Here is a 20,971-nt window from a genome sequence, read left to right as displayed (position 1 = left end):
AACTCCAGAACGTTTTCGTCCCTCCATAAAGGGAACCGCACACCTATTAGCAGTCACGCCCTGTTCCCAGTCCCTGCCTACACCTGCCCTAGGCTGCCAGCAATCTGCTTTCTATCTCTTTGGCTTTACCTTCGAGACATTTCACGTACATGGAATCCTACAATACGTGGTGCTTGGTGACTGGCTGCTTTCAGCCAGTGTAATGTTTTCAAGGCTCATCCATACTGTAACGTGTATCAGTTCTTCTTCCTTTTTTATCGCTGAATAATACTCCGTTCTCTGAATATACCACATTTTTTAAAAAGTCTGTTCCTCAGTTTGTTTGTTTCCCTGTTTGAGCTGTTGTGAATAATGCTGCTGGGAACATGTATGTGCAGGTTTTCGTGTGGCCATATGTTTTCATTTCTCATGTATATAGCTGGGAGTGGAATTCCTGGGTCGTATAGTGACTATGTTTAACTTTTTGAGGACCTGCCAGACCGTTTCCCAGGGCAGCTGCACTATTTTACATTCTCACCAGCAGGGTCTGAGGGTTCTAGTTTTTCCATGTTCTCACCAGCAGGGTCTGAGGGTTCTAGTTTTTTCATGTTCTCACCAGCAGGGTCTGAGGGTTCTAGTTTTTTCATGTTCTCACCAACATGTTACCTGTCACTTTGGGGCTGGATGATTTCTTGTGCAACTCAATTCAGGAAGTAGGATTTTGTGAAAAAGATTAAATGTTTTTGAATTCAATAAAATCCTGCAAAGGAATTAAAGAGGATGTACACAGCTGAAATGAGAAATAGCCGTTTCAAGTTTATTTACTTCCTACTGTGTTCTTGGGTCATTCGTTTTTGTGAAGTAACGACAAACTCCTGAGTAGGTTTGTGTATTTTTTCTAAAAACAGATGGTAGCCAGAATACAGCCAGGATTTCATTAACATTATCTTACCAGGTTTTTTTTGTGTCTGTGTGTGTGTGTGTGTGTGTGTGTGTGTGTGTGTTTGAAAGAAAAGTATTCTTGTCAAGAATAGAAAAGGACAGAACTCTAGGAAATAAGAGGTAGGGGACGTCTGGTATTACGTTCCACGAGGAGTGAAAACATCTTGTGATGTTCTTTTATTGTCCCTTCTGTTCTATATCTCCTACTGTTTCCACTAAAAGGAAGAATGGAACGCAGTTCTGAAGCCTTTTGTTTTGTGTCCCTTAGAGAGGATTTCCAGTAGTTTTTGAGAGTTCTTAGAACAGTTGTCTTCATTTTATAAAGTCTGCAAGGCCCATTCCCATTTACCTGCTTCTCTTCCTTCTCTTATTCTTCTGCTCTTCCTGTTACCTAATTCCTTTCTTCAGAAGAAAGACTATATAGGAAGAGAGTATTAGAACAGGCATAGCTTTACCCTAACATATAAATGGTTTAGAGCAGGAACGGTTTTATATACTGGTGAATCTTTTCAGAGTGCCTGGTACGTATGTAGTAGGGGGCTCAAAAGATGCTTGCTGAAAGCTGGCCGGGTGGGTGGGTGGATGGATTTATGGGTGAAGTGATTTATAGATTGAATAGATTTTAGGTGTGTTGGCTCATTCTTTGGGTCCATTTTCTGTTTTCTTTTAAACACATGTGTGTTGGCTGTGTGATGATTGGTTAACTAAGAGATGGAATAATTCGTTTTTTGTTCCTTGGATTGTCACATTCCTACACTGTCTGAGATTGTCTCAGCGGCTTGGAGATGTCTCGTTTCTTTCAGTGTCAAATTGTTTCTGGGATTATTTCTAGTCACTGTAGTTTGAAAGAAAAACTGAAAAGCTGTTTGGAGGAGTTGTGAGGAAGGTAGAGAAAATTAGAATATAAAGCCGGGATGGAATCAGTTGGCAAGTTGGAACCCCATAATCAGGGGAATAAACTTTCTTTTAAAATTTATTTATTTGTTTTTATTTATTTATTTTTGGCTGCGTTGGGTCTTCGTCACTGCACGCGGGCTTTCTCTAGTTGTGGTGAGGGGGGGCTACTCTTCGCTGTGGCACATGGGCTTCTCATTGCGGTGGCTTCTCTTGTTGCGGAGCATGGGTTCTGGGCACGCGAGCTTCAGCAGTTGTGGCACGTGGGCTCAGCAGTTGTGGCTCGCGGGCTCTAGAGCGCAGGCTCAGTAGTTGTGGCTCATGGGCTTAGTTGCTCCGCGGCATGTGAGATCTTCCCGGACCAGGGCTCAAACCCATGTCCCCTGCATTGGCAGGTGGATTCTTAACCACTGTGCCTCCAGGGAAGTCCGAATAAACTCTTTAAAGAATTACAAGTTCATAAATAAGGTGTCTTGCCCGTTAGCGTAATTTGTTTTTGTTTTGATTGGGAGCGGGGGATACCAATGTGTCTTTGTATCTTCACCTGGGCAACAATGAACAAAGATTAGTTTATTGTTGGCAAAATCTTTTACTGTTTTCTTTCTTCTTTTTTCTGCCTTTCCACCTCCTACTGCTCACGTACTCTTCATGTTATTTTCTGCATGGAAGCTACAGCTCATAGTGGTGACAGAGTTTGACCTTACGGGCGGACAGCGGGAAAGAATATGGATGCCACACGATCCTTCTCACTGGGAACTCTCCAGGGGCACGGGACAGATTGTGAACTTTATAGTATTGAATGTAGGCAGTCTCAGTTTACAACCATACTGTTTTTTATGTGTTGATGGTTAGGTGTTTGGGACATGACACATCTTCCTCTGGGAATAGTGCTATAAATGATCTTTAGGCCCATAGGCAGGCCCAAGAAATGATGTTGCCGCTGCTGATGACGCAGCTGACAGCTACAAGCACATTTCAGCTACAGAGAGCTGGAATATATTCTTTATATATATTAAAAAAAGCGGTGCCTTTAAAGACTTCCCTAGGCCGGTCTGGGGAGTTAACGCCACACTTCTCACACAGTCTCTGGGAGTGTTTGTGTGGGAGGGGTTATGTCTATGAGTTCTGAAGATGAGTGTCAGCAATACATTTACCCCTGGAATTTCATGGTGGCATCAGCTCTGATGGGTGTAGAACAGTTGTTCTTGGCGTTGCCTATTGTAGAAAACAAACACCATCGCTGTTCCATAACCACAGTGAAATGGTACAAACTTGGGATCCTTACGCCACATGCTTCTGACATTCCGGGCTGTGTGCTCACAGCCTCCTGTCATTACTTTTCCCTCCTCAGCAGTTGGTGCTGGGCCCGCACTACCTGAATTCTGCATCCTTTGAGCACTGAGCCTGAAACCGCCCAAGTTCCACTGGGCGCCAAGCAGTCCAGGGCTCTTTGGCATCTGAGACAGTTGTGCAGAAAGGAGTGCCAGCCTCAGGTCTGAAGCCTCACAGTCACGAGGAGGAAGTGAGTCAGGGGATCACTCAGCCTCGGCGGCCCCATGCTCTGCCTGCTGCGTGGCGAGGAATGCACAGACCACCCGCGGCAGTAGGGATGCTGGGGACGGTGGCTGCCCAGCTGCTTCACTTTTTCCAGGTCCCCTCTCGAGGGGTGGCTGTCTCTGCAGGGGAGATGCCTTGGGCTCCACCTTTTCCTTTCATTTCTAAGCTTGTCTCCAGCCAGCAATGCTCCTTTGTCCCCACTGCTCGTGTTCACGCTGTATTTTTCATACTCACTCTGTACGCGTGATGATGCTTCACTTTGTTCTCACCTGCACCGTTTCCAAACATTCTGACAAGTTGTGCGTTGAGGTTTTGCAAGGCCTTGGGGTTGAAATCTCCCCTGAGGTGAAAGAGCACAGGGTTTGGAGAGGTTTCGTCTCTGCAGTTCCAGCTGTCTGCATAAAAACATTGTGAGTTCTAAACATGAAAAGTACATTTAAAAAAACCCAAAACAGCACAGTGGAAAGAGAGGAGAAAAAGGAGAGAGTCCCCCTAGTACTGCCGTCCAGCTGTCTGCCTCGGAGACCTCCTTCCTTCTGCTCGTCAGATGTTTTGAATCACATTGTACAGGCCCCTCCCTTCCCTGTGTAAGCACCCAGCCAAGGTCACCGGAAATTAGATCTGCCCCAGGTAGACCGTGTCTGGGCTGATCCTACTTTGGGAGGTTGTGGAAATTCCTAGAATTGAGACAGTGGAGTCTGCTTTCAGTTAATGGGTTTGAAAACTCCTTTAATTTGGCTGTGGCTCTAGAACTTTCTGTTACTCTAGACCAGTGGTTCCCAACTAGGACAGTCAGCTCTGCTCAGCAAAAAACTACCTCACCCAAAATGTCAGTAGTGATGTGGTGGAAGAACCTGTGTTAGGACTCTGTATGTTATGTGTATGTGTCTGTATGTGTCCTTTGTGTCTGTATGTGTCCTTTGAGGTGGATTTGAGTGATAAGGATTGCAAAAAAATAGCATCTGTTCAGTTGATGAAAAGGTGTTCCTACTTCCAACAACAACAAAAATGACTATAAAAGAGGAGAGATCTCACTTACGTGGGAACATTTCCCCCACAAACCCCCCCCCCGAACTCATAGATGGAACAGATTAGTGGTTGCCAGACGTAGGGGGTGGGGGAATTGGGTGAGGGGGGGTCAAATGGTACAAACTTACAGATATAAAATAAATCCTGGGGACCTAATGGACAGCATGGTGACTAGGGTTAATAATACCGTATGGTATATTTGCTACTCTCTTAGCAAAGAGAGTAGATCTTAAAAGTTCTCATAGGGCTTCCCTGGTGGCGCAGTGGTTGAGAGTCCGCCTGCTGATGCAGGGGACACGGGTTCGTGCCCCGGTCCGGGAAGATCCCACATGCCGCGGAGCGGCTGGGCCCGTGAGCCATGGCCGCTAAGCCTGCGCTTCCGGAGCCTGTGTTCCGCAACGGGAGAGGCCACAACAGGGAGAGGCCACAACAGTGAGAGGCCCGCGTACCAACAAGAAAAAAAGTTCTCATAAGAAAAAAAGAATTAACTATGTGCGGTGATGGATGTTGACTAGATTTACTGTGTTGATCACTTCTCAGTATATACAGATATCAAATCATTATGTTGTACACCTGGAACTAATATGTTACATGTCAGTTACACCTCAGTTTTTAAAATACTGTTTAAATCCTTGTACTAACACATTTTACCCACATCTCGTTTCTGGAATTCAGTATCTTCAAGAGCAGGGACCCCCATGTCCCAGCCTGTTACATTAGACATCTTCTAAGCCAGTTACTTCTTTACTAAGTCATTGCCGGCAAAAGAGAACTTTCTTTTGGCTGATTAACTTACTGCAGATTTAAATAACCATATTAATCTTTCCATTACAAATCTATTTGACCTCTTTGTCTTTAAAAAAAAAAAAAGAGCAGATCTCATTTCAGGAACAGTTTGTTACTTTATGGTGTAGGTTGTTAGACTCCTGAACCGTGGTACTCAATGTGGGCCAAGTAAGCAGTTGTGGGAGAAAAATAAGTGCAGTGCCCCGTTCTGGGTCTAAGACTGAGTTGTGTGTTTGACTAAAGAATGTTCTCTTTTCTGTGAATCTGTAATTAGAACATGCCACACAGCATGGTATTTAAAGTCCATCATCATTATCTCTTTTTAGGGTTGTTTTCCTACCTTATTTTTAAACTCATTTTTTTCAAAGTTCAGGGAGGAGAATCATTCTTAAAATCAGAAGAGAAATGTAATAGTTTAAAAGAAAAAAACTTTTTTAAAAATGGGGCAACAGTAAGTTGAAATCTGTGGTAGAAGTTTGATCTTCTTAAATGAGGATCAGTAAACTTTCTGCGTAAAGGGCCAGAAGGTAAATACTTTAGGCTTTGCAGAGCTACGTCGTGTTTCCGTGGTAGCAGGGAGGAGATAGGTACAACTTCTTGCCCAAGGAGGTACTGCAGTCACACACCGTTGGCCGGGGATTTATGATCATCTTCCAGGGAGGGGGGCCAGTGATTGAGACAGGGACGCCCTCTCCCACAGCCTCACCTGGAGATGAGTTCGGACATGTCTCCTTGTAGCCTTGTAGTCTCCGAGGCCCCCTTGTCTACCTAGTGAAGAGCGGAGAACTTAATGAACCCAACACCCATCTTCAGAGTTTCAACACAGCTCTTCCATGCAGTCATTATGGCTGTGTGTGTGTGTTTCTTGATACTGCAGTTGCTCGGTTATAGAGACATGATTGGGTTTTTCCCATTATGGAGCGGTTAAGAATGTTCATGTACCATTGAGAAGTACATAGGCTGGGAGACAATTTTTTTAAATGATTTGCAATGACCAAGGTATAAATACGTACAATAAAATTCACCCGTTGTAGATTCACGGTTGAGTGGATTTTAGTGCGTTTATACAGTTGTGCAGCATCAGCACGGTCCAGTTTTAGAGGAGTTCCATCGACCCCCCAGAGTTCCTTTTTCCACGTGCAGGCAGCGTGCCCACCCTGACACCTAGCTCTGGGCATCTCTTCATCTAGTTTCTGCATTGATGGATTTGCCCCTTCTCTACCTTTTTGTGTGTAGCTTCTTTCACTTAGCATAATGTTTTTGAGATTCATCCTTGTTGGTGATTCTGTGATTTGTTTCTTATTACTAAGCCTTGTGTAGATTTATCGCATTTTGTTTCTGAACCAGTTGATGGACATCTGAGTGTGCGGACAAGAAAATGTTGCCCGCCATTCCCGTAAAAAAGTGAACGTCCCCACCATCAGCCACTGCAGTCGCCCCCAACGGTGCCCCCTGAGGGGAATTCAGGATGGAGAAAAATAGGATCTTGACCCTAGATAGTTAAGATGCATATCTAAGGAATAATTTCAATGAGCCCAGACTCTTGCAACTTCCCACACATAGAGAAACACTACAATCATTAACTTGAGATGTTGGGTTTTGTGCTTAGCAGTCATCTTTTGATGTTTGACCACTTTTTTTTTTCCCCCCCCAGCACAAACCCTATATATCCTGGCTCCTCCCTTACCTGTTTGCAACTGTTAACTCGGAACTGTCCGGGAGGCTGGCTCCCAGGCTGTAGTCCTCCATAAGGTCCCCGAATAAAACGTAACTCGCAGCTTTTAGATTGTGCATTTTTTTTCTGTCGACAAGTGATTTCTAGTATATGGCTATTATGAATAATGCCGCTACGAATGTTTGCTTACAAGGCTTTTTAGAATTTTTTTTTTTTTTTGAGAAGGTAGATACCTGGGAGTTGAATTCTTGGGACATACGGTGAGATTATGTTTTGATTTTTAAGAAACCACCAAACCGTTTTCCAAGGTGGATATAACATTTTATATCACTGCCAGTTTCTCCACATTGTCACCAGCACTTGGTATGGTCAGTCTTTTTTTTATTAGAGCCAGGAAATCATTTGTTGGCAATGGAAACCTTATTTTTGAAGGGATGGTATTACTCGCCGCCTTATAGGATTGCTCTAAAGATCAAAGAGGTGGGAATTTTCTGTGCAAGTGCTTTGTCTTGTAAAACTATTACTGCTGATTATGTGCAGAAAAAGTTTTTAGAAGTTGAATTTAACACGTATCTGTCTCAGATTAAGATGAAAACGTCCCAAGTTTTAATAAAACATCTATTTTATGATCAAACTTGTTCCACCTACTTTTAAAGGCGTATCTTTGCTCTAATTGTGAGTTTTCTCCATCGGCTAGGAGCTTTCTCCATATGCCTGCATTGTACATTAAATTATCAGTCTTATTTAACAGTGAGAGAATATAATGGTTTGCATATGGTGGGCACATTTTTCTTCCCCACTCAAACTTGGATGGTCTGGTAAATGTCTTTCTGTGATTTCGTTTTCAGATGCTTGTGGGTGGCCTCTTTCCTGGACCTGGGCATGTGTGTTCTATTCTAATGGAATGGAAGCAGAAAGTTTGGGGGATGAGAGAAACCACCCAGAACAATCTATGTAAAAATATCCATTTCACCAGTTTTACTTTGCAATTCTGATTCTATGAAAATTGCCTGTTTAAACTTTTTCAAAGAACAAAGGGAGTGTTTCGAATGCATTTCCCTTCCTATCTGGGGAAGATACCGCTGTAGGTTTAGGAAAACTGGCCAGTGGGGCTCTAGATTTGAAATCTGGGCGGATTTTGTAAAACTTGTTTATTAGCAGCTCTTCACACCTCTTGGGAAAGACCTTTGGACTAAGGAGGTTGAGCTGTGTGTTTGTTCATGTAGGAAGGACTGTGTCAACAAGGGCTTGGTCATACTTTCAAATGAGAAGGTGAAAAGAACAAGAAAACTCAAGTAAAAGAAACTGCATGCAGTGTACCCCCTGGGAGTTGGGAGGTTTATATTAATTCTGGTGACAGTTTATATTAATTCAGTAATGTTTCATAACATACTGTTTATTCATACTAAATAGACAGTTTTGATACTTGGTCAACAGGGGCATGAAATCCTTTTTGATCAAAGCAAAGCAGATGATGGTCATAGCAAACAAAGCTTTGGATTCAGGATTCTGGGTTGGAGGTCCACTGTGAATTATTTTATGGTTTTACCTAATGAGTAAAAGTTTTTACCTTATGGGTTTGAAAATTCCCATTTAAGTGAGTGTGTGTGTGTGTGTATGAGTGTACACGGAGGTATTTGAAAGCTTTCAATGTTGCAGTCTCTGACATGTGAATTTTAAAAAGAATGAAAAAGTAGTTCAGGCACTTGGAAGTCTCTTTCTAGAACATTACAAATACTGCAGTTTTGGTGTGGAATGATATTTGAAAGAGAGCAGTCTTAGAGATGCCTGTAGTAAACGTCCTTTTTGGAAAGGAGCTGTTTGCTAATAAAGAAATCGGGACTGACAAACAGTCGTGTCCTTCTTTCTGGACGTTACCTGTGTCTTAGCCCAAAGTGGGAATCGGAGGTCTGTGACTGACCTGTGCAGGCATGGCAACTCGGCCGTGTTGGTGTTACGTGTGTTCTTTAAATAAGACAGTTCAGGGTTTATAGAGAAACACTTCATACTCATTTTTGATGCTCTTTTCCATCTTTATCATGGAGAATTTCAACCCCTCTACGGAGGGAGGGTTGAAGAAGTTTGGAGTTAACAACTTAAAATTCCCACAATAAAGAGAAAGGGGATACCCATGTGGAGGTCCTTGTATAGAGTTGTAGCGGGGATGCTGGGAGAGTCACAGAACTCGTAAGGGAAACAGGAGCCGGTGCCGTTTTAACCTTGGGCTCCAGCCACCTTGATCTTGGCGGAAACGCTTGTGGAACCTCATGCACATGTGGCCCTGCCTCTGGGTCCCCCTCCTTCAAGAGCCCCAGGGTCTAGCTTGCTGACCCCAAATGCTTTCATTGAACTCAAGGGTGACTTACGAGGGATCCTGAGTCACAGTGCTGACAACAAACGTTTTAGGTCCTGGCTGGTGTATTTTAAGCAGGATCAACATTGGCACTGAGGGAGTAACTTGTAAGTTGGATTTTTATATATTAAATTTTCCCTTTTAGAAGGAGTTGTGTGTGATAACTGAACACTTAAAGGGACCTTTGTGTGTTAGTTGTTGACTGACCTATTAGCGCATTTTATTGATTTCTGAATTACTTTAAGGAGACAGTGTGATGTGTGGAAAGAGCATGGAATTAGGAATTGGAAAGATTTGAGACCTGGCTTGGTCACCAGCTGTGTGACATTAGGTAAGGACTTAAGCTCTGAACTTCAGTTTCGGGGCAGGGATTCCTTTCTTACCAAAGATTAGCTTAGTATTAGTATTATTGAGGCTCTTGGCATGTGACTGTGACACCTCATGGGCACTCCATTACTGGAAGCTACTATTTATGCTATTAGTAACACAACTTAAAGTAGCATAAAGTGATGGGTATACTTAGTTTACTTTTATATTGCTTTCCCCCTGCCATCTCTCTGTGTTGAGAGTGACAGTAGTCCCTTAAACTAGAAGTTGAATGTATAACCAATATATTTTTAATATTTCACTTAACATTTCAAATCAAAAGAGAAATTAGGGCTTCCCTGGTGGCGCAGTGGTTGGGAGTCCGCCTGCCAATGCAGGGGACACGGGTTCGTGCCCCGGTCCGGGAGGATCCCACATGCCGCGGAGCGGCTGGGCCCGTGAGCCATGGCCGCTGAGCCTGCGCGTCCGGAGCCTGTGCTCCGCAACGGGAGAGGCCACAACAGTGAGGCCCGCGTACAGCAAAAAAAAACCCCAGAAATTAAGCAGATCAATGAAATGAGGTTGAAAGTTCTAGAAAAGAAGTTTAGGTGCTATTTCAAGTGATAATTTTGGTATTAAATTTCCACTCTTTCATTTTTGTTGGAGTTGATGAAATTGTTGAGCAGAGTAGAAATAACATAATGAGATACTAAAGCGATTTCAGCACATTGGGTATACATAAGTCATAAAGGTAATTCTCTTTAAAAAATAAGTATTTATTGAAGTATAGTTGATTTAGAATATTGTGTTAGTTGCAGGTGTATAGCATAGTGATTTACTAGTTTTGCAGATTATATTCCATTATAGGTTAATGGATATTATGTAAGATAATGGATATGATTCCCTGTGCTATAGAGTATATCCTTGTTGCTTATCTATTTTACGTATAATAGTTTGTATTTGTTAATCCCATACCCCTAATTTGTCCCTCTTCCCTCCCTTTGGTAACCACTAGTTTGTTTTCTGTATCTGTGAGTCTGTTCCTGTTTTGCATATACATTCATTTGTGTTATTTTTTTAGATTCCACATATAAGTGATATCATACAGTATTTGTCTTTCTCTGTCTTACTTCACTAAGCATAATTTATCTAGGTCCATTCACATTGCTGCAAATGGCAGTATTTCATTATTGTTTATGGCTGAGTAATTTTCACATACACACACACACACATACACACATCTTCTTTATCCAGTTGTCTGTTGATGGGCACTTGGGTTGCTTCCCTGTCTGGCTGTTGTAAATAGTGCTGCTGTGAACACTGGGGTAAGTGTTTCTTTTGGAACTAATGTTTTTGTTTTTTCTGGATATGTACCCAGGAGTGGAATTGCTGGATCATGTGGTAGTTCAACTTTTAGTTTTTTAAGGAACCTCCGTACTGTTTGCATAGTGGCTGCACCAATTTACATTCCCATCACCATGTACAAGAATTCCCATAAAGATAACTCTTTATAATTTGATCAGTGAACACCCAGTAATTTCTTCAAACTTTTTTTTATCACTTGTCCTTGAAAACAAACAGTTTTCATGTTGTGAAATCAAAGAAAGAGGAAATTCAGCATTGAAAAGCTAAGTATTATGGTTGTCATTTTATTTGCCCAGTGGAGAAATAAAAAAGGGAAATGAAATCAATGCCAAAAAATTGTGGCCCGGGTTAAAACGGTAGGATCTGGAAGTTGTTATCTGTTGGGATATCATCGCAAACTTTGCGGTGCATTTGGTGTCTGGTGGAATCCTACCAAAATTCACACCAGTGGATTGGGTTGTGATATTTACTAAAAAATAATCCCTCTCTTGGAGAGTCTAGTTGACACGTGGATTTGGTCCAAGTAGGAAGTCAGTGGAGTGTCCTGATGCCCTCCAAGTGGGCAAGTGCATGGGGCTTGGACCCGGGAAGATGGAGCCTGAAGGTCCCAAAGAGTTCTTGACTTGGGGTGAAGCAGTGTGGTGACCTGGTTAAACTTGTGGTTTCTGGATGTGTGATGCTGGGCAAGTTTCTTTACCTCTAGGCCTCCACTTCTCCATCTGTAAAATGGGATGATAATGGTGCTTGCCTTAAAGCGTTTATGTGAAGATATAATCCATATAAATCAATTGCATTTTAATTAATTAATTTTTTGGTTTTGGCTGTGTTGGGTCTTCATTGCTGCACGCGGGCTTCCTCTGTTTGCGGCGAGCGGGGGCTACTTTTCGTTGCAGTGCACGGGCTTCTCATTGCGGTAGCTTCTGTTGTTGCGGAGCACAGACTCTAGGCACGCAGGCTCAGTAGTTGTGGCACACGGGCTCAGTTGCTCCGTGGCATGTGGGATCTTCCCGGGCCAGGGCTCGAACCCGTGTCCCCTGCATTGGCAGGTGGATTCTTAACTACTGCGCCACCAGGGAAGTCCCTCAGTTGCATTTTAGTACTATTTTCTCTGTCCTTTCTCTGTCTGGTGGGACTCTGTCTCAGTCACACTTGTACACGTGTAAGGCTGTGGGTGATGCTTTCTTTGAAGATTCATTCCTTGCTTATTTGAGAAAGATGTTTGCTTTTCAAAAGGTGATTTTTAAGGAATGTAGTAGTCATAGTAATTTTAAGAGTGGTGTTTTGCCACAAAATGCAATCCAAACTCATAGTTAAATCCTGCTTGTTTTGTTTACAGGGAACACGGGTCTGGCTGAGAGAAAATGGCCAGCATTTTCCAAGTACTGTAAATTCCTGTGCAGAGGGCGTCATTGTCTTCCGGACGGACTATGGTCAGGTGAGCAGAGTCCCTGCAGCTTCGTGACATCCGTGTTCTGCTTCCTTGGGTGACCCTACGTAAGGGCACGTGTGCTTATTCTCCTCGCCCTTCATACCTTAAACATCTTTTCTAAGTGATACAACAGAATCCCAAAAGGAATGTGTAATGCACACCTCGAGTGTGTGAGCGACACAATAAAAAATTCTCCCAAATCGAAATCAAAGTGTTCTAACTAGTACTGGACAGAAGAGCACCACACTTGGCTGGTTTCCTTCCTGGGGATCAAGAAGAATCAGAAGTATAGGGTGCAAGCAATTTGAGAAAAAGTTCAAATATATCAATATTTCCCGATTGGTTTCATGACCACGTTCCCTTAAAATTCGTCAACTTTCCTAGTGTTGGAAGTACTGGCCTGCCAGTGAGACTGTAGCAGTGTCCTGGTCCCTGTAAGGACAGGATGCACCAAACCACCTAACCTGAGCCTCTTCATCAGCTTGTGAAACAACTGAAGAAGCTCCTTCTGTTTGTGGGAACCACTGCTCCAGGGTCCCTATTCTTCAGTGTAAAACAAGTGAAAAGCCATATCACTGAAAACAAATACCTGAATCCAGAAACTGGCCCACTGCTTATATTTGGACAATGGTGAAAGGAGCCCAGTTTCTCCATTTTATAAGGAAACCAATTAAAAATTTTTTAAATTGAAATATAGTTAATTTACAATGTTGTGTTAGTTTCAGGTGTATAGCACAGTGATTCAGTTATATAGAAATTTTTTTTCCAGATTCTTTTCCATTATAGGTTATTACAAGATATTGAGTAGAGTTCGCTGTGCTACACAGTAGGTCCTTGTTGGTTACCTATCTTATATATAGTTGTGTGTGTCTTTAATCCCAAGGAATTTTAATTTTAGAAATGGGTACCTCCCACAGAGACACATATTAAAATTGAAGACATAAAGGACTAAAATGACATCATATGCCAGTATTTCAAACTCTCAGTTGCTGAATTTTGTTTGCAAGTTGTGTTGAGAACAAAATCTTCAAGGTCACTGTTGTATAGTTTGCGGCTGATGGGCTACTTGGTTATCAAAACCTTGAGCAGAGATGATCCTCTTGGTGGTACATTCCTCATTTCTTGGATTAATAAGCAGTGATGTTTCTGGGCTATTTTGCAATTCCTCAGTTACTTTTTCATCCGAGAGTCTTGAATGGTGCTTCAGTATTTGTCTGTTGATGAAGATATAGCTGTGATGTGCAATGGAGAGAGGGGGGTGGTGGGTGCAGGGAGAGGGGAGCAAAGAGACCACTGGGAATCCAGTGTCTCCCAGTCACTGATGCCCCGTCTGGTCTCTTTCCCATCAGGTTCTCGGGTAGTGTGATGTGACCTGTAAACTAAGGACCAAGTGACCTGGCCAGCGTTTTTCTGTCTTGCCTTCACTCCTCCCCTCTTGCCATCTCACTTTCCCCAGATGAGAATTCAGTTTCTTTCAGGTCTTGTACATACTTCTCAAGATGCTAATAAAAAAGGGAAAACAATATTTAAACCGTGTACCTGACTTGACAGAACTTAATGGGGAATTCTTTTCTTTTTTTGTCGACTTATTATTTTGTTTGTTTGTTTGTTTTTGTCCCCATAACTATTTTTATTACATTACAATAATTAGGTCTACTTATGTTTTAATCCCAAAGATACTTTACTTTTTTCCCCTTTTTTTCCTCTTAAGAAAAATTGTGATAAAAACCACATAACGTTAAAATTCCCATCTTAACCACGTTGAAATGTATAGTTCAGTAGTGTTAAGTCCGTTCCCGTTGTCGGGCAGTAGACCTCTAGAACTTTTTCATCTTGTAATACTGAGACTCTGTACCTAGCAAACGCTTAATTCCCCATCTCACCTCCCCCAGCACTTGGTAACCACCTTTCTACTTTCTGTCTCTATGATTTTGACTCCTTTAGATACTTATATGAGTGGAATCATAACAGCATTTGTCCTTTTCTGTTACTGGCTTATTTTGCTTAACGGAGTGTCTTGGAGATTCTGAGGATGCTTTCTGTTCCTATCAAACTTCGCTTTGCTCCGCAGAGGCGTCACAGCAATTCTAGCAGCCTGTTAGTGCTACTTACTGTCGGTGTCGCGTGGTCAGCAGTCTGTGTCCTGTGACACCATTGCCAGCTGGTCAATGGGCAGCCCTCCATGAGGCATGGAAAGGGTTGGTCAGGTCAGCAATTCTCTTCCTTCTTGACGGTACTTATGGATTGTGGCTTTAGAAAGAACTAAACCAGAAAAGCATATACTTAAACGTGGAAACAACTCCCAGATTTGACTTCGAGTCTTCAATCGGTCATCAAATCCGTGGTCTTACACTGTCCGCTCTGTCATTCCCAAGTATGACAACTGTAATTAGCTTGGTGACCCATGTAGGAGATACAGGGTTTAAAATGTGACAAAAGTGAGGCTGGTTGGAAAGACGTGGATCAGGAGCTGGCAGTGGCCAGAAGACTTTTGTTTCTCTCTTTTCTGACCTACTCCTTCCTCTCTTGACATTACAGATTCCCTGTGGAACACACAGGCGTAGCCACCAAGGGTTAGAAGTTCATTACCTGGTTCTGGTCCCCAGGACAGACACACCTGCTGTTTATCTGATATAGATTTCTGAAGGAATCAGGGTCAGAGGTGTAGAGCATGACCTTGTCCTGATCAAACCCGTGGTAACTTTTCAAAGTATGGGCTAATTTCAGCCCAATTTGGTATGTTGTTAAAGAGTGTTAGGATATTGGTGTTTCTACAGAAAGGGAGAATGGGGAGTTATTGAATGGGTCCAGAGTTTTAGTTTGGGAAGATGAAAAAGTTCTGAAGATACATCATGGTGATGGTTGCACAACAATGTGACTGTGCTTGATGCCACTGAACTGTACACTTAAAATTTGCCATTGTCATCCTTTTTATGTCAGTGTGTACATCTTCCCACAGTAGAAAGAAAAAGATATCAGCGTTTGAGGTCAAATGGTAACGGGTAAAAGCTGTCAAGTGGGTATTGTTCTGTATCTCTATAAACAGTTCTAGTACAATTTTTATGTTACCAAAATAGGACCGCTCAGAATCTGTGAACAGCTTCCAAACTAGTAGTTGAATTTCGCTTTGGTTTACTGTACAGGAGTCACCTGGGGGTCTTGTTTCGGATGCAGATTCTGATGGGCAGGTCTGGGCTGGGGGCTGAGAGTCTGCATTTCTCACCTGGTGGTATGGATACTGCGGGTCCGTGTTTGAGTCGGAGAACTGCCTTAAGGTCGTAGTTACTACAGTGAAGAGCAGGAATTACTCTCAGTCCCCTGTGGACTACCCGTGCTACTGTTTCGGACGAAGCAAATGTAAGGAAAAGAGCTTGAGGCAGCGGTGGAAAATTTTCCCTAGGCCCTGAGAAGCTTTCCCTTCCTCTCTGTGCATTCCATCCCTCCCCCCACCCCACCCCCAATTCCAGCCGTCATTTCACCTCAAGCGTGGCCAGGGATTGTGCTGACTGCGGCGAAATAGTGCTCAGGTGGATTAAAAAGCAGTTTTCAAAATCCTGTTTCGTGTCGGAAACCAAGCGGAGCCACGAGTAACTAAAATCCTAAAATGAGGTCACGGGGACGGGGGTAGATAGGCGATCACGCGGTGTTGTTTTTTGGTGAGAGCCCTAAAGGGCCCGTTTTCTTACTTCATTCAGTCTCTGAGGGTTTTGCACATTTGCTCAGCTATTCTTTTTTCGCCAAGGAGATAGTTTTATGTTAATCTAAAATTCCATCCCACACCAAAATTTAAACTGCTGTAGGTTGGTCCCAGGAGTGCAGGGGACCAAAACGTTCCCGTTTGACTCATAACTTATGTTATACTCGCTGTGAAGTATTTGCCGATGGGAAAAGAAAAGTGCGAGTGACATGCTAACACACTTTGAAAAAATGCATAGTTGTGGCTTCTGGAGCACGAAGCACGTGGGTAGGTCAGCACGTGCTCTGCAAGTTAGAAATGACTTGTCTTCTTGCACGTGAAGCCTTGGACAGAGTTGTAGAAGAGCACCGCGCTTTTGTGGCTCTGCAGGGTCCATATTTGGCTAAAAGATCGACTCTGGTGAACAGGGTAGGATGGAAGTTGGCACTGAATGTTTTTGTCTTTTCTAAAACGTTCACCAGGCATGTGGGTGATCACTGAAGCACCCTTTTGGAACATTGTAGAATTGACTAATGAGTTTTAAATTAGATTTTTTACTTTGAGAGTCAACTATTTTATTATCCTTCCTGAAAAGAGCCTAATTTGATCGCTCTGAAATAGCTTATAGTGATATCAATTTACCTAATTGTATTTTAAGGGGTAGGTTTTTAACTTACCCCAGTCAACTTAATCAAGACACTTACTCTCTGCAACCATCCTGTTGGGTTTTCTGTTTGCATTGTCTCTCTGTGGGGTCTCCTGAAATATTTTACTGGCTGGAGAATTAATCATCCCAATCTACAAGTAAATGCCCTCCTCCCTGCCCTTCTCTTATTTGCACCAAGTATAATTAGGCTCGGTTTTAAAAGTTATTCTTCTCATTTTATTAATCCACAAAAAGGCCTTTAGATTGCCTGGTTCTTTCAAGTCATCCCCCACCCTCCAAGATGGTCAGAATTCCGCAGGCCACACAGGAAACATAACTCTCATCATTTATAATCACATCTCCCATTTAAAGCCATCTCTAACCTTTTGGGTTTGACCTTCACTTTGACTTGTTAAAATTAATACTATGGGCCGAGTTTTGTGGAACTGGATGATGGGTTAGTGTAGTGATTTTTCATTGCATTTTTGGTTATTTTTCATACACTTTCTGCTCTGTCCAGATGCTTTTCTTTGCTTTTTTTACCCCTTCACTTTGCCCCCATTGATGGGTGTCTTTTTGTGTCCCTTGAATGTCCTATGGATGCGGCAGCTTTTTGACCTCTCCGCATCCCGTACGGGTCCACTCCTGCGTCACAGAGAAATCTCCCGCGAGCCTGTTGAGTGCTGGAAAATTGACCGCGGCACAGCCCAGAATGTCTCCCATTTCAGAGCTCCGAAGGTTACCCTGCAACCCCCCTTATTGTCAGGAATCAGAACTAGAACTGAGTGATTTCATCTTGAGGTGGGAACAGGTCAGATCTGACTTCTCAAGGGAAGTGTGGAGCCTGGAGCTTTTAACAGAGTTGAGAATGTCATCTGAGAGGAAGCTGACTGCGCACGCTGGCCCCGGAGAGCCCAGGAATGCCAGCCCTTTTCAGCAGCCGCAGAAGCTGCCTTCCTGGCTTCACTGGCAAAGCCAGTTGGCAGAGACAGGTGCCGGCGTAAAGAGGTCTCCCCCGCCAGCTCCTTCTCTGTGAGCGGATGCGGAGTGAGCGAGCAGCAGTCGGCATGGCCCCCCAGGTCGGGTAGGGCCCCCCCAGGGCAGCTCCCGTTAATGGTGGCGGCAGGCGGGGGGAAACCAGCAGGGAGACAGCTAAACTTACAAAGATGGAGGGAAGGAGTTTGGGGGGACGACGTTAATGATGCAGAAGTGGTGTCATTAGGATACTGTGACTCTCAGAGCCGAATTCTTGAACAACAGGACAGAGTCTTTGTAGTCAGCTGGCCTGCACGTAATTCTGTTGCTTTTATGTTGTTCAAAGAAGCAAAAAAGCAGGGCTTCCCTGGTGGCGCAGTGGTTAAGAATCCGCCTGCCAATGGAGGGGACACGGGTTCGAGCCCTGGTCCGGGAAGATCCCACATGCCGCAGAGCAACTGGGCCCGTGTGCCACAACTACTGAAGCCCACGTGCCACAACGACGGAAGCCCGTGTTCTACAGCTGCTGAAGCCCGCATGGCTGGAGCCCGTGCTCCGCAACAAGAGAAGCCACCGCAATGAGAAGCCTGTGCACCGCAGCGAAGAGTAGCCCCCGCTCACCGCAACTAGAGAAAGCCCGCACACAGCAACGAAGATCTAACGCAGCCAGAAATAAATAAATAAAATAAATAAATTTAAAACAAACAAAAAACCAAAAAGTATATTCTGTCCCCTTTTCAATCTTTCTTCTCCTTTTTGGTAAAGAGAAACAGTTTTATATTAATGCACTTATTTGGGGGAAACTTTACCCATTTTTTCCTCAAAAGGAGAGAAACAGATTATATTTTCGCTCCCTGTAGCCCCTCAAGTGTCAGGTATCCCTGGTGTTGCAGTCGGTGCTTCCAGCCAAATTAACCTGTGGGTTCCGTTGAACCATAGGAAGTCGCCATCTCTGTAGGATGAGGGAGCTGAAAAGGCAGTTTCCTGTGGTTATGCCTAAGAGTATGTTAATTGCCCTCTATTTCAATTGTGTGTTTTAGCTTATCGATATGTTTTTGATTTGAAGGTAGAATCTTTGGCATACAGTGAAGTTTACCAAAGTGGTTTTTTGCAGTCCAGCTGAGAGGCAAAGCGCATCCCTAACATAGTATGTACAGCCCTGGCTTTTGGGGTACCACTGCCATATTCAATTCTGTTGTGTGTGTGTCTGCGTGTGTGTTAACAGCTATGACATTGTATTCCTTTTGGGGTTTTCAGTTTTTTGGATGGGTGTGTAAAATATTTGCTATGATTGATCTCTCCTGCAAAGGTCCAAAAATTCTTTTTAATTTTAACCATTTTTGGAATGGAAGTATAGTTAATTTACAATGTTGTGTTAGTTTCAGGTATGTAGCAAAGTGATTCAGTTATACATATGTATAAATATCTATTCTTTTTCAGATTCTTTTCCATTATAGGTTATTACAAGATATTGAATATAGTTCCCTGTGCTATACAGTAGGTCCTTGTTGTCTTTTTTTTTTTTTTTTTTTGCGGTACGCGGGCCTCTCACTGTTGTGGCCTCTCCCGTTGCGGAGCACAGGCTCCGGACGCGCAGGCTCAGCGGCCATGGCTCACGGGCCCAGCCGCTCCGCGGCATGTGGGATCTTCCCGGACCGGGGCACGAACCCGCGTCCCCTGCATCGGCAGGCGGACTCCCAACTACTGCGCCACCAGGGAAGCCCTCCTTGTTGTCTGTTTTATATAGAGTACTTTGTTAATCCAAAGCTCCTAATTTATCCCTCTCCTCGCCCCCTTCCCCTTTGGTAACCATAAATTTGTTTTCTATGTCTGTGAGTCTATTTCTGTTTTATAAATAAGTTCATTTGTGTCATTTTTTTTGATTCCACATGTAAGTGATATCACATGATTTTTGTCTTTCTCTGTCTGACTTACTTCAACCAATGTCCAAATTTGAGTTGAAAGAAAAATGAATGGATAAATATACAATTTATTTTTTTGAACTGGAATTTGGGCTTTCTTGTGGGTGTGTGTGTGTTTATTTGTAGTAAATGTAAATTACATAGAATTGACTACTTTCAATGTTTTTGAGTGTACAGTTCAGTGGCATTAATTACATTCATAATGTGTGCAGCCGTCGCCACTATTTCCAAACGTTTTCATCACTCCAGACAGAAACCCTGTGAGCATCAAGCGCTAACCCCCTATGCAATTTGTTGTTAAACTGCTTTCTTCTTGGATACCTTTTGTTGTGCTGCTTCTAGGTATACAAGCACGTTAGAAACTCTGGTTTGTATTCTTTCTTAAGGAATAGACACTGTCAAGAAAGAAGTGGTGTAGACCTAGCTCAAGAGTCCAAGGATGGAGAATTGAATGTTGACTTAGATCTGCTGACCACCGATGGGCATTTGGCGCTGACCTTGTGATGTGTGCATGGGGGTGGACGGTGCGGCCCCTGTGGCTGGGTGAAGGGCCCTTCTCAGGAGGAAGGTGGCTGCACAGCCATCCAGAAAGCCAGGGGAAAGAGGGACATGCTTTTGACAAGCGGCAGATAATTTTTTAAAAAATCAGATGTATGCGATTTCCTTTGTTAACTTCAGTATGGGTCCATCTGTTATTCTTGGAATTCACTTCCATCAAAACAGTGCAGCTGTATTAAGCTGGGAAACTCTTAAATTCCTGTGCTTTTCTCACATTTTGCTATTTCATCCTGGAAACACCCGTCTCTGAGATGGATATTAAACACCAGCCCGTGGAGTTGCTTAGAGTCAGAAGTCTATACTCTAGAGACTGAACACCACTGGGGCTTTGTCTTGCTCTAAAGACCAAGTAGACTGTTTGTCCAACTTCCTTGGTTTAGAGTGAAAAAATTGTTTGTAGGCCTGAAAGCCACGTGGTTGACTATCTAGATCTCTTCCAAGAATCTGGTTTGGCATCTGGTGGCTCAAAGATGGAAAGTCAAATAATTTTCACTCTGGGAGTATAGGAAAAAAACAGCCTGATGGTCGGTGCACTCAGCTCCAGGAAAAAACGTGTGCGTATTTGTAAATCTGCATGTGCGGACACTTGCTTATTGTAACTTGGGAAGAGGTGGTCACTCTAGCCAACGGAGCGCTTGTCTTTCCCTTTCGAGAGCTTGGGTCCTGCAGAGGTGTGCCTGGCCTTCCCCACCTTCATTCAGGGATGAATGCCTGGATGAAGACCTTTTCACAGAGGCCTTTTCAACCTCTCCATCCAAGAGGGCCACTACCTTGACATTGTATCATGTGCAATTATTTGATTTTTTTTTTTTTTCCTGTGTCTCCTCACCAAGCTCTCTGAGAATGGACACATTGCTGTGTCCTTAGCTCCTAGAAGCA

General features: G+C 43.3%; 1 protein-coding gene across 1 annotated transcript in view; it reads left to right on the top strand.

The window, feature by feature from the left end:
- The window catches only part of MYO10 (myosin X), a 216,064-nt gene that overhangs the window by 37,326 nt on the left and 157,767 nt on the right, over positions 1-20,971 (top strand). Inside the window, exon 2 of the mRNA XM_030856599.2 lies at positions 12,223-12,321. Within this exon, the coding sequence (XP_030712459.2) occupies positions 12,223-12,321 (99 nt within the window). The remainder of the gene's footprint in view (positions 1-12,222; positions 12,322-20,971) is intronic.

The sequence above is a fragment of the Globicephala melas genome, chromosome 3 (assembly GCF_963455315.2).
Source record: "Globicephala melas chromosome 3, mGloMel1.2, whole genome shotgun sequence".
Lineage (NCBI taxonomy): Eukaryota > Metazoa > Chordata > Mammalia > Artiodactyla > Delphinidae > Globicephala > Globicephala melas.
This window is presented reverse-complemented; position numbering and strand designations above follow the sequence as displayed.